The sequence below is a fragment of the Sapajus apella genome, unplaced genomic scaffold (genome assembly GCF_009761245.1).
Source record: "Sapajus apella isolate SASKATOON/1434 unplaced genomic scaffold, GSC_monkey_1.0 scaffold23, whole genome shotgun sequence".
In the NCBI taxonomy this organism is placed as follows: Eukaryota; Metazoa; Chordata; class Mammalia; order Primates; family Cebidae; genus Sapajus; species Sapajus apella.
The window spans coordinates 23,439,919-23,454,509 of NW_022436963.1; the positions used below are offsets into that span (position 1 = coordinate 23,439,919).

Here is a 14,591-nt window from a genome sequence, read left to right on the forward strand (position 1 = left end):
GCTGGGAGTCTCTGCCGTGGCCCACCCCATCCATTTCCTGCCCTTCTTTGGCTGGCAGCCTCCAGGAAGCTGTCTCTGCGGATTGAAACTCCTAGTTCCCTCACCTGTATTGGGTTTGGCTACTGGGAGGCACTGGGAAGAAGTCCAAGTGCCTCCACCTGGTTTTGCTTTTCTTCCAATTTTAACAAAATGGCAAGAGTGAAAAGCCAGGTTTTTCTGTTCAGCGTTGTCTCCTTGGCTGCAGAGGGTTGAGTAGAGTGAAACAGAGGAAGCTGTGTTGGGTTTAATTCCTTCTTATTTTTGGTCAACTTGTGTTCTTGTATCCCAAATAAAATGGTGTGGTAGATTTGATCAATGCTCAGAATGCGTATTTCCTCTCCCTCTGACACCCTTCTCGTGGGATGATTATACATCCCAATCTTCCGTGGTCAGGAGTGATCGTGTACTTCTTAGGCTAGTAAAATGTGAGCAAAACTGATGCATGTCACCTCTAAACAGAGGCTGAAGAGCCAGTGCATCGTTTGCTATCCCTCCTGCCTCAAGGTTGACAATAATATCCCAAACAGAGGCTGCTGCATCAACTTGGGTTCCAGAGTAATACACAGAGACACAGGTATGGGTGAGAAGCAGGCCTTCATTGCTGTCAGGCTTGAAGAATTGAGGTCATTTGTTACAGCAGCAAAACACAGTCTCAGATGATGGATTCACGTGGGCATATCTTCCATTAGAAGCAGCCCAACAGTGCCCCATTAACTTATGTGGCCATCACATTCTCTGCATTATACTGATTCTTTTTCAAGGAGGAAGCCATTTAGAGGAAGAGAAGTGAGAGCCATACCAAGATTATCTGGATTCTTTTAGCTTGCAGTGGCACTTCCATTTAAGACCACAGAACCATTCTAGACTCTAATAAAAATTCAAATCCTAACCAGGTGCGGTGGCTTATGTCCGTAATCTCAGCAGTTTGGGAGACTGAGGCAGGCAGATCACTTGAAGTCAGGAGTTTGAAACAGCCTGGCCAATATGGTGAAACCCAGTCTCTACTAAAAATACGAAAATTAGCCAGGCATGGTGGTGGGTGCCTGTAGTCCCAGCTACGTGGGAGGCTGAGGCAGGAGAATCTCTTGAACCCAGGAGGCAGAGGTTGCAGTAAGCCAAGATCACGTCATTGCACTCCAGCCCGGGCAATGGAGAGACTCTGTCTCAAAAAAATATATATATATATGAAACCTGCCTCCAGTAAAAATGCAGATTTGCTAACACACACACACACACACACACAATTTTTGTGAAAATTTTCAAGGAACTCATGTTACAGACCCTCTGAAGCCATCCAAGAATCCCTCATTTAAGATCTAACTTCAGTCTCATCTTCAAAACCTCCCAGCAGCAGAGACCAAGTCAGCTAGCTGAAACCTAACATAGCACTTAAGACAATTTCCGCTAGAAAACAGGGACTGTATTATTCATCTCTGGATCAATATGGTAATTAGTACAAAGCAGGCAGTCAAGAAATATATATTGGATTAATTAAACACAGCAGCCCTATGACAAAAGGTATTACTATGACCCGGTTGCATAGAAAAAATCCTCAAGGTCATCTAGTTATTAAGTGATAGGTGGATTTGGACCCCAAATCCACTGACCTTAAACCCTTGCATTGTCCATAGTTCCAAGCTACTCAAACCCAGGGCTACAGGAGGCTTTAGAAGGAATGTGGCCCATTTTTTTGGTGGGACGGGAGCATCAGCTTTACTAGAAATGTTTTAAATCAGTTAATATTAACTTCATCTGCATATAACAAAAATAAAACTCAAAAATAATAGTGGCTTAGATAAAAGAGAAGTTTACTTACGTCATCTATAAGAGGTCAAACACTAGACAGGGCCGACCTGAACAGCAACTCCATGGGTTCCTCCTGGACCCGGGCTTCTGTCGTTCAGCTCTTGCCATACGTAAAATGTGGCTTCCATCCTTAATGTTCCCCTCCTGGTCTAAGATGACTGGTAGAGTTCCAGGCATCACATTCAAGTTCCACGCCGGAAAGCTAGAGGATGCTTGTCTTTCCACTTCCACCTCCGTTACTCAAGAACACTTCCTAGAAGAGACACCTGGCACTTCAGCTTGCTTCCCATTGGCTAGAATATGGTCACATGACCATGCTAAGCGACAAGGGAGGCTGGGAAATGTTGTCTTCAGCCCAGAAGGCAATCAGCCCAGCTAAATCATTGGGATTCCATTGTGAGAAAGAAAGGGAAGAATGAAGATTGAGAAGCAATTCAGATATTCTACCATGTAGTAATTGACAGATGTCATTGTTTTTATATTCAAATACAGCCCTTCTCGTCAGACGAATCTGGTTTTCTGCCTGGCTGTGCACTAAGAGAAAAGCAGCCAAGCGCAGGCATACAAAACTCAGGGAATAAAAGGTTGTACCTTTCGAAGCGACAGTGGAAGGCTGACCACCATCTCGGCTCCTCCAGAAGGGCCTGCTGTTGCTTGGGATGCGAACTCCCAGCAGGTGGCCCTAGAATGGGAGCACCTATTCTCCAAGAGGACTGTGAGGTAGGGCAGGGAGGAGCTGGAGAAGGGGTTGAGGGTATTGACCAGGTAACCAGGTCACTATCTTGCAACTATGTCCTTTGATGCAAACAGCAGCAGAGGCCAGGCATGATGGCTCATGCCTAATAATCCCAGCGCTTTGGGAAGCCAAGGCAGGTGGATCACCTGAGGTCACAGGTTCAAGACCAGCCTGGCCGACATGATGAAACCCTGCCTCTACTAAAAATAAAAAAAATTAGCGGGGCACAGTGGCTCACGCCTGTAATCCCAGCTGCTCAGGAGCCTGAGGCAGGAGAATCCTTTGAAGCCAGGAGATGGAGGTTGCGGTGAGCCGAGGTCATGCCATTGCACTCCAGTCTGGGCAACAAGAGTGTCTAAAAAACAAACAAAAAACAGCAGCAGAGTCGATGCTGGTCTTCCGTTGGCTTCTTGGGGTGTTGGGGTGATTGATTTTCATACTCGTTTAGTGGCTTTCAGGAGTATGTGTGAGACAGCCGCTGGCTCCATCTGCCAACTGCCAGAGACTAGCAAATGCACATGGAATCTGAAACAAACAAAAACCCTGCACGTGGGAACTCATACTTTGTCAAGTAGATACCTCTCGCTCCTCCTGACGCTCCCCAAACTAGGCACCTGTGGGGGTGGGAGGTAGGAAGGTGGCAGGCTTTTTCAAACTTTCCCGCCAAAGCACTATCAAGGCAGAAGAGTATTCTAAGAACAGGAAATTTCTGAGGTCTTCCCTTTTGTTCTTAGAATACATGTTGAATTTGCATTTCACCAGACTCCATATTTTGGCTAGTGATATCGTCTACTGAGCTCCTGCCGTGTGCCAAGTGGTGTGCTACCTTTCCTTTCTTCCCCCTGGGAGGGCCAGCCTTTTCCAGGAAGGCAAGGGTAGGCACTGATGAGGGAATTACCCCGGCGCAGGCAGAGCAAGTCCCAAGGCTGGGTTCACCAAGTCCCAGCACACCTTCTGGCAGTGGAGTCTATTAAGCAAAATCTTCAGATGTCTGGGTCGCGGGGCAGCCGGGGATTTTCGAAAGCACTGAAGTGTATGGTCACGTCAAGAGGCTGCCAGCCTCTCACCTGCTGTCAGGAAGAAAGGCTGCTGGTGTCCAGGGAGTCAAGAACGACTCACTTAAGCAGGAGTGTGACTAAGATGAGAGCAGATTCAAGAGTGCTACTGACAGCCAGAGTACACTGTCAGATCTCTCCCAGAAAACGATGGACGAGAAACCCACAAGGCGGGGAGTGCGGCTCCCTGCCACGGTGTGCTGGGCCAGGCCATGCTGTTGGCATGCAGATGCTCTGGGAGCATTTTCTTGTCAGCAGTTAGGATGCCAGAACCCTCCCTCTTCTGCAGTTGGGATTGTATTATCGGCTCCGAGTGGTCCTATCTGTAAACATTAGGCACCTGAATGTGAATGAGCTGTCACATTGTAAAGCTACAGTGGTTCCCAATGTGGCCCCTCCGGTGGGAAAGTGCAGGTTGCAGGACACCTGAGCTAGTACCCAGGTGGAGCAGGGAACTGTCATTTTCTGGGCATCTACCACGAGCCAGACCTCATCAGCTCACTCAATCCTTACAGCTGCCTTACTATTCTACAGACAAAGAATAATAAGCACCACTTCCACTCACATGTGTCTCCATTTCCAGTTCACTCAGTCTCATCTGGGCCTAAGCTCCCACTTGGGATTTATCAACCTCTGCAGAAGGGTGGTAAGCCCTGCCTCTGCTCGGCAGCCCACCAAAGCGGTCCCCGACTTGCTGGCCAGCACAGGCCACAGGCAACACCACGACATGGTTAACACATTAACAGCACTGGAGGCTGCTGACTGTTCCAAGATGAATGGAAGCCGCCTGCAATTCTCTCTCTTATTCTCCTGTTTGATTGCTGTCTTCCCATGCATTGTCAGGATGATTTCTACAAGCAGGAGTTCCTTGGAACTTCACGGTGTAATTTATTAGAGGTTCTTGCCTCTTGGGAATGCCTTGAATTCACACATTTTCTAGATCGCTATAATTCCAACCAATAAGATAATTCTACTGGAGACTTCTCCAAGCGGGTACAAATTCCTTTTAATGCGAAGAGGCAATGAATACAATTTATAAGTCTGCCTGGCTCCCAGACACTGAGCTCTCCTCATCCTGGAGCTGCTGTGTTGGCTGAATTACTCAGCTGAAAAAATGATTCTCATCTAGAATTCACTCCATGAGTGTGTTTGTGTCAGATCTAGGGGTCTGTAGCTCAAACTTCTCTGTGCAAGAAGCCTGTTGCATTTATGTACCAATTTAAAAAAAAAGCCATTCTCAAGAAGATATATGTGTGTGTACGCATATGTATATTTATGCACAACCCAGCAACTAATGCTTAGTAAGCTTCTACTGCGTGATTACGGCAGGTACACTGCACATCCCTACTTCTCCCACCAACTTTCACCCTTTACCTTTTCAATAATAACAGGACAGTAAACTCATTTTTAAAAAATCAAATGTTTAATGATGAAAAGCTGTATTCATTATAACACTGTAGATACAGAAACATCAAGCAGGTGTCAAAAATCCCACTGGACTTTACATGCAGGCTTTAACCAACTTCGCTCTTTGCTTTAGGACAGGAAAATTCATTAATTAAAACTTGAAAACACAATAAAACAATCACAAAACAAACTCTCTTTGTTTCTGGTGTTATCAGTGAAGCATCAGAATGAAAGTTCAGAAAAAAGCTTTGGCTGCCCCACCTTATTAAAAACATGGTAACACACAACCCGCCTCTGGGGGCACTGCGCCATGACTCCTTGGAGCAGAGAACACAGCAGGAGCACATACATTTCTAATCCCTATTTGAGAATTGAAGGAAATAGCCTGGTCAGTTGACTTGCCCAAGGTCACCCAGGCAGTCAGAGGTAAGAGTCTGGCCTAGTTCTGCTGTTTCTAGGAATCATATCCGTGTGGTGATCTGCTCTGTTATTTGAGAGTCAAGGTTTAACAGAACCGGTGGGACAGCTTGGGCAGGTACGTTCCAGTCTGGCCTGTCGGCTAAGACACCAGCAGGCCTTCAGGTCTGGGGTTCAGGGCTGCATTTAAAGTTACAGTGCTCAACACCGGTCTCCCTAAGAATCCTCTGGTCGGGCCCTATTTTGAACAGGAAGTTGAACTCTTTGAAGAGTTGGATGTTGGATATTTAATTTTCTTCCTTGCCGACTCCTCCAAGCCTCTCAGCTGACATTCTTGGATTCACATGATTCCACAACTGAAGTGTTGATTCAAAACTGCCTGCAGGGTTTCCCAGTTGCTGGAGGTGGGTTTCGTTCGGGAAGGAATGGCACATGGGTTGCACCTCAGGAAGACATGCTAACAATCTCTGATGAGGATTCTGAGTCTAGATTCAGCTGGAAAGCAGCGCTGTGACTGATTAGTGATGTCTGGCACAAGCTGGAGGCGGGTAGGGGAACAGTTGGGATCAGTGTCACTTACTCTAGGTCTAGGTCAAGAGCACCTGCAGCAATGGGCCAATTTCAGCCTGTGCCCTTCCCTACACAAATTCTTCCCTGTTATTATAACCAGCACTGCACTGATGCACATTTGGGACTGGATGCCTTATAGGGAGCCCCCGCCCAGCCTTATGGGTAATCGCTGGAGACAGGCACTATCAGGCAGAACATAACACCTGCATATCTTCCTTCACTCCCCAGGCTTCCAGACATATCCTAGGATCCCATCTCGGAAAATCAGAGCCCTCCCCGCAGTATCTAGTTGTCTATTTCCATTGTACGTTCCTGACAGAAGCTCTAAAGACAGGCCGTGGGCTTCTTTCAGTGGTTAGCAAACAGAATCTTCTCAGGAGTTTTGATCCTAACACAAAGATGGCTGTAACCTTCCTTGCTATGGTTTGAAGGGTTAGGAGTGGCCTTCCAGAACCGCTGGGAGGTCAGGGGCATGATAGGCCAAGGGCCTCCGGGACATCCCTCCCGTTCTTTCACTGCCCCAAGCGGAGTCCGGCTGGTTTCCATTTCCATGCTGCATGGCTATGAAATCAGAGCACAAGCCTGGGCACTTGCTGGCTGAAGACACCACTCTACCCATGATCAAGAATAATTCAGCAAGAGATGCTTCCATGATCCTGCCACACTCTAGCCATGGGATTCTGGACAGTCAGTGTAATGTAACACTAGACTTTGGCTGAAGACTAGAGAAAAGCCTTTTGCCTCCCTTTCCTCACATCTGGGAAAGACAACTCTTCCTTGGGCTTCCCCTGTGAAGGCCAAGCACTTGCTTTGGCCCACATCTCATATGGGAGGCAGCTCCCATGCTCCTGCAAAGGATGGTACCAGTGCCACCAGCAGTGGTGGTCCCTTACAGCGAACTCCTCAGGCACAAAAGCAGGGGCATGAGGTTAACAGATTGCATGTCTGTATTCAAAATGGCCTGTGGGAAACGTCAGAAGCCTCATCCAATCCCTGTCCTTCAACCCTTCCAGATTGTTTCCAAGCCTTCCGAGGGGCCAAACTTGGATCATGTTTGGTACCAAAAGCTGAGGACGAAGCAGAATGGAACTTGCTGTTTTCTTTCGCCAGAACAGACCCATTTTCAAGTCAACATCCCGCACTATTTACACTCTTCCTTCCAGCGCTAGTTCAGGTGCAGACCTTGGACAAAACAATCGGGGATAGATCCTGATGTGTTTTAAGCGGTTTCTTAATTCTTTGGAATAGATTGTTATGCCTCAGCAGCAGGCAGGAGTCTCCCTAGCATGGGGCAGTAAGTGAGCTTCGCTTGTGTGGCTTTTAGGTTTAATAACACACTTTGCTTACATCTCTGAGACAGGGCTGACCTAACTGCAGTTGGCCAGAAGCACAGGTTGTCTTTTGAGGATTTTCCGTCCTCAATTAGCGTTTGTAGCATCATCTCCATTTTCTTTCTTTAATTCCATTTCCTTCCTTTAGGTCACTGCAACCTATCTCAAAGGTTACACTTAGGAGACAGTTCATTTTTTTCCAAATGTTGGTGATTCTTTTGCTCAGTTATGTCTTCTTTTGCATCTTTGAGACATGTACTTAGAGCTACACTTCAGCTTCTCATAAACAAGTTCTAAAGCACAAAGTATAAGCTTCCTACTCACATTGGAAATATTCCACAGGTTAAAAACTATTCTAAAGGCTAAAACCTACACACACACAAATAAAGATTTCCAATGTAAATTTTACTATTTTATTTGTGAAAAAACTACAAGCAGAATTCATAAATAGACATTTCTATTTAAAGCAGGAAAATGATAAAGTGGCTTCTAATAACATAGTCGTGCACATGCCAGTAACAGGAATATATTAACATCTTTTATTTGCTAGACAAAGAGCAGTGTCCAATATAAATTTCCCCCAAAACATTTAAGACCTGTGAATTTTTGACCAGTTCACAAAACCACCAACTGACACTTTAGCATGAAGAAAAAAACAAACCTAACAGACTGTCAGCTCTAAAGACATTACAGAGCAGAAACTTCCAAAAGCGTTATACAAGCTGTCTTTCTGGGCAAATGAAAAATATAGCTCGTATAATACATTAACAAAAATTCACAAGATTGTTTTGACATACTTAACAAGCATTCTCTATTTGTCTCCAACAAACAAAGCTAAGGAAATAATGTAACCATCTTTACACAGTAAATTAAGGTTACAAGTCATACACAAGAACAGAACTGCTTGCGCATTAAAAACTGTTCAGCTCCATTGTCATACTCTAAATGTTGGCTCTTAAACCATTTTCGGTTACATACAAGCAAAGGTTATTATATATTCAGCAATTAATAAATTTTCAATAATTTAAGATACGGCAGCTTAAAAAAGTAGACTGAGAATGGTCTTGATAAGGCAGGTGAAACATCTTAGTGGAACTAAACTCACAGAAGCTTCTGCCAATGTTTTTAAATATCCAGATTGAAACTGAAAGGTTTTGATTAGAATATTTTGTGGGTGTCAAGATGTCTTTAACTGCGTGACTCAAGCAGAGCAAGTCAGGTAAGCTCTGTGCGTGCACACACGCACGAGATTGCGTGGTATTAAAACAAATGGAAACTTGCAAGCATAACACTGTGCTTTTTGTTTGTTTAACCTGCTTTTTTCTGTGCCACTGAATACCAAGTATTTCTGGTCCTCTTTTAATATATATCTTTATAATCTACACTAGTGTTTTTACACGCTGCCTACTAATTGTAGGGCAAACTGCAGATGCGTTAAGTTACAGGAATTCCATTTCCAGAATACATGCCTGAGGGATGTCATCCATTTCCAAAATTAAAAGTCTAATGTACCTACTACCTCACTACCCCAACAGAATACCCCACAGCAGCTAAAGGGCTGGCCCTGTAATATCTGATTGCTTAGATAACTCCCACTGTTAGCTGCAGTTTCTACAAAGATGGCAATTTCATGCCGCTTGTTCTAAAGCAATCTTCCCCTTCCTTCACCCCTCCCTATTCTTTATCACGGAGGCAAAACTGAGAAACCAAAACATTGGCATGAATGAATTAGCAGCCTATGAGTAGCTGGTTAATCAGCTTTTTCCACTCATCTATGGGGTCCAATCACTTTACATGAAACTAGTTTTTGAAAAAGTACACAGTGTGTCTGAAGAAAGTGCATACCAACACTTATTGGTTCAAAAAGCAGTGCAACCTACATGAGTTTGGTGGCATTTAAGTGTTTTTAAAAAGTTAATTTAAAAAACAGCAATTCCTTAAACCTCTGGAAAATAAATATGGCTGACTAATTTACCCTCCCTGAGACCCTTAATAAAAGGAATATTAAAACTTTAGAAGGAATGTCTTTGCAATATCCCACTAATATTAAAATGTGGATTTAAAATTCATAGTCAAATCACTATGTATTATATATTCTGATGCTTACAGAAAGCATCTGATTTCCTTTGGTTCATTAATAAATACTTTAAAAATGTATTTAAAAAGATAAGCATAGCTTGCATCCCAGACACAAGCATTATTTTAAAAAGGGGGGAACATTGTCCATGCACTTGAGAATAGGACCACAGCAACAAATGGCACTGCTTTATCATCTAGACCTTTGAGAAAACAATTTAAATTATGGTACATTAGTGGCTACAGAATAGTTTTAATGTAAATGTGAAAGGAACCTTTCCTGTTGGCTACTCAATTCAAGCTGTTAATTTTTTTATTTGTTGCCTCCACAGACAGAAATTACTTCTAATATTAAGCAAACCAGGTTTTTAACACCAAAATGTGGTGTTTCATTACAAATTGGGCTGCCCTCCTGTGAGTCCCTAAAGGAAGGTCAAATAAAGAGAGGTAACCTCAAATTCTCATGCTTGAAATGTCTCTGAAATACTACAAACTCTGTATCTAAAATGTAAAAGTCAAATAGAAGAGACCCCCCACATCCAAACAAAAGCAAAACAAATTTTTTAAAAATTATTTTAATAAGGACGAGGAGGTGGAATCGTATTAGTGGTCGTTGATTATTATTATTATTATTTTTTTTTTTTTGCAAGACAGTAAAAGGAGGGAAGAGAATGAAATAGAACAGTTTGTTCAAGTTATCATTATGTCCAGGAAGAGTAAAAGATTACATGCTGCTGGCAGCAAGTGCGAGCTTTCCCTGCAATTCTGGCTGCAGGCGCGCAAGGCCTTCACCACTGGAGTTCCTACCACAGCGGGGGAATTGAGAAATGTCTCCAAACACTGAAAAGCTCCATGTCAGGACTGGACGTGTGGTTGATAACCTTTGTTCAGTAAAACAAATCATAGAAGGTTTTGAGAAGGAAAAACAAAGAATGCTCACGACTCAATCAGTAGAGTGAAGGTTTATGAGATGAGGGGAGAGATGAGGCAAACAAATCTTAACAACAAACACCACCACTGCAACGTCATGTGGAAAGCAGAAACAAGGGATTGCTTCCTGTATAGACCAAAAATACAGTTTATAGACTGTTTCAATCCTAAAACTAAGACAATTTCTAGATTTACCTCAGACATGAGTAGAGGTCTGGAAAATGGATGGAATTCGAGTTACAGAATACCATATTTTCATGAGTGCTTACGTAAGAACAGCAAATGATAACATGTAACCGTAATTTACACGAATACTTGGCATTCTGGAGCTAGTTTAGTTAGTTACTTTTGAATGATCAAAGCCCTCCCCAACTAACCACTTGTGATTTGTCAGTTATTCCATTGCAAATGCAGGCTATCTGGAGCAGTCTTTAAATTTGAGATCACATTGTTTAAAAAATATATATTTTTATATCGTCCAGTACTCTTTAGACAGATGGGAGAGTCAAGTTCCCACGTGGATTGGAACATACTTTATGTAAGACTGATTTTAAATTAAATTTCAGCACTTTCATAGAAGGGACTGTCCCAGATCTGTAACTGTTCAATGTTGTATTCACTTCACAGTGTATCAAGCACCAGCGTTGCCATGGATTGGTTTCAAATAACCCTTTATATATAATTTTATATTTATATATATATAGTTATATCAAAACTGATAGTACATAGTATAACTGGAAGAAAGAACTAAACTTAAAAGGATATGCTGAAAGGATGGAGTCTGTGAACACAATAAATAAAAGTTCCCTCCCCCTCCCAACCCTCCCTCCCAACAAAACAAAAAAACAAAAAACCAGTTGTAATGTACATGGAAAATTGTGCACAGCAGATTTTTTTTTTTTTTTTATAAAAAGTAGATTCAGGAGCACATCCAATTATAAATGATTGTTAGGAAAATCATATAAAACAATGGAATACATAAAAGTGTCAAGAGTAATCGTCAGGGTGCGAAATTCCTTGGTGGCCAGATGCCCATGGCAAGCAGAAATTATCCTGGCAGCATCACTAAGAGGTCGATGTCCACAGAAGATTCTCCAGGGATGCAAGCAGCATGGGCAGGTGGAGGATTTGAATTTCATACCCTGATTCATAGTTTTCACAATTCCATGTGCAATTTCAGAAAGATTCATCATTGACTGCTGACATGTCGCCCTTTGGCGTGGAGGAACGGGAGGAGCCCTTGTCTGTGCTCTCTGACCCCGAGCTGCTCTGGTTCTGCTGTTCTGACCCTGCACTGGAGGTCACTGTGGATGAGGATGTCGATGAGGAGCGAGTCTTTTCCTTAAAGTCTGTGATAATGACGGTGACGTTGCCCACAGTTACTGCCAACTGCTGTGCAGTGCTCCTGTCCACATTTTTCAGCCGGGGCCTGGAAGCAACACCACAGGGGAAGAGCCAATTAAGTTAAGTTATGGATCAAAAACAGCTTCTGGCAGAATGTCATCAATACGCAAAAGACTTCATGACACTGTGGCGATGAATCTGAACTGCCTACTGCACATGCCAAAGCCGACTACAAAGTGTGCTGCTCAGCTTTGGCAATAATCAAACAAGCACAGGTAGCAAAGCCTGGGACCACTGTAAAATTACTATTAATTTATCTGTCACCTGTTCTGGCCACAGTATTTAAAAGGGGGGAAAGCCACCAACCCCACACCTAGCTCTTCACCTTCTTAGCCTACAGATCCAAGGCACAAAACCACCCTGGGTTCATGACTATGATTAAATCAATCAGAGCAGTGATTCAGTATGTCACTGTAGTTTCCGAGTACCTTGAGGTGTGATTCGTTTCGCTGGTCTTTGTTGTAGCATTTGCAGACTGTATGCTGTTTGCTTCACTAGGAGGATCTTTAAGAATGTCAGACTTTGGTCTACATGAGGAGATACAAAAAAAACCAAACAGGCAGTTAGAAGATACTGAAATTCACCTGCAAAGTAATATCCTGTACTTAGTTAACCAGAAACTTACTTTGTTTTCTTGTTGGTATTTTTCTTGGTAACACTGGGACTGATTTCCTTGTCTTTCTCAGGTTTCTCTTTGTCCTGCTTTTCAACTTTCTCCTTCTTCTCCTTTTTAGGAGGTGGTGGGGTGGCGTACTGTTGTGCCACTTGTTGTGCCACCAGCTGAGAATTGATCCGAGGTTTTCTAAAATGTTCAAAAATATATAAATATCACTATTTGCTTTATAAATTTTTAAAGACATTTTTATCTGGTCTCAATTCCTTAGGTATTTTATTACTGGTATCTGCCAACTCAAAACGCAATTATATGGTACATTTTATGTCTACATTATTTTGTATGGATTATTTAGTAGGGATACTAAACTTTTCCTTTTTCAAAGGAAATGATACATTCCCATGTGAAAACACTAACATGCACATCCCTGTGCTGTAAAATAGTCTTTGAGCCAATAAAACATGACAAGTGTTTCTAAGAGTGCTGAGAACACTACTTCTTTCAAGCCATCAAGATGATACTGACTGACAGCTTTCAAATACTCCTGCTACAGAGGGTTAATCTCATTTTATTAAATGGACACTGGTAATCCGTTGAAAAGAGAATGAAATTAGAAGTGTGACATTCACTCCTCAATCTAATTATTCCAACTTGTTCTGCTCCCCTGCAGCTCTGTGATTGGCACAGACAACACATATAGAGCAATAAACGTAACTGTGGTTCATATTAGCTCCCAAGGGAGTGAAGACTGAAAGTCACTGTAAAAAAAATCTTACACAAGTGACACATTCATTGTGCCATAAACCATTATGTCTGTGCCAATCTCCAACTGACACTGGCTCTTAGCACTATTGTTCACAAATTCTAAGTGGTGCCAAACACTTTCACAATGTATGATCATTCACAGCCCTAAAAGAGAAAGGGAGAAAGGAATGCCTATGCTTTATTTCTACATAATATTAATTCTCCAAGACATTCTCATCTAGATAGACATTTACAATATAATAAACTCTCCAAGTTTAAGATGGAAAACAAATATACAAATGGTTCATTAACAAAGTAAAACAACTGGCTGCCAGAATGTAAGAGACCCCTCTTTAGATCCGACAGCTCCCTCTCCAATCCCCCAGGATGGAGGAACAGACTGGAGAAAAATAACTGGACAGACCAAGTATGACTCATCAATGGGAGTGTCTGTGGTGGAGAATTAGAAAACAAAAATCGAAAAACAAAACCCAGAACAAAGCTGCTACATTCTTACCTAATGCTATTTTTTTTTTTTTTTTGAGATGGAGTCTCACTGTGTTGCCCAGGCTGGAGTGCAGTGGCACGATCTTGGCTCACTACAACCTCCACGCCTTCCAGGTTTGAGCAATTCTTCTGACTCAGTCTCCTAAGTAGCTTGGCTGGACTACGGGCGCCCGTTACCATGCCTGGCTAATTTTTCTGCTTTAAGTAAAGACGGGGTTTCACCATGTTGGCCAGGCTGATCTCGAACTCCCGATCCACCTGCCTAGGCCTCCCAAAGTGCTGATAATACAGGCGTGAACCACCACACCCGGCAAATGCTGCTATTCTTTACCAGGAAACAAAATGGCTCCCTAAGCTAAGTGTGGTTACTGGAGCACCTCTTGGGCAGTGGATGTGATGTAGATGACAGGGGATGCAGGAGGGGTGGGGACAGATCCTTACACCATGACAGCATCACAGTTAACCTGAGCACTGAAGGAACTGGGTATATTCTGAGTGTTTCAGTACTGGTCGTGGCTTTGCAAGAAAACCTTGCAAAAAACATGCAAGCTCAGAGCAAGTCAGCCATTGGCCTCTAGTAATACAGTACAAGCTTTGTCATGGGATGATACATCACAAAACTTTTTATTACCTGAGCCTGGATCACAAGTAACAAGGGATTCAAACACACGTTAAAAGCATCCTGGAGAAGGGGCATGTACTTACTCTAAACTCCTCTCCCGTAAGAAACACACAGGACCCCCGAGGTGAAAGGTGGCTGTCCCTTTTACACAGATTCTAACAGCAGCAGCAGCTATTCTAACACATTTTACTCCTTTTAAAGAGGAAGTATGACTGTGTTAATACTTCAAAAGATAAGGACCGCTACGAAACACTGCACATGCACTCACTGAGGACACAGGTCAGCTGTCTACAGGGATTACCAAACAGTTTCAATTACAGCTAAAATAAGCCAC

At 43.0% G+C, this 14,591-nt stretch overlaps 1 protein-coding gene across 2 annotated transcripts in view; it reads right to left on the reverse strand.

The window, feature by feature from the left end:
* Positions 1-7,760: 7,760 nt before the first annotated feature.
* The window catches only part of RYBP (RING1 and YY1 binding protein), a 75,575-nt gene continuing 68,744 nt past the window's right edge, over positions 7,761-14,591 (reverse strand). Inside the window, exons 1-4 of one of the 2 annotated variants that reach the window (XM_032290481.1) lie at positions 13,161-13,639; positions 12,397-12,573; positions 12,200-12,298; positions 7,761-11,796 (exon numbers count right to left, since the gene is read on the reverse strand). In XM_032290481.1, coding sequence (XP_032146372.1) covers positions 11,544-11,796; positions 12,200-12,298; positions 12,397-12,573; positions 13,161-13,285 — 654 coding nt within the window. In that variant the 5' untranslated portion in view covers positions 13,286-13,639 and the 3' untranslated portion in view covers positions 7,761-11,543. Of the gene's footprint in view, positions 11,797-12,199; positions 12,299-12,396; positions 12,574-13,160; positions 13,640-14,591 lie in introns of those variants that run through there. The other variant, XM_032290480.1, reaches the window with a different exon arrangement.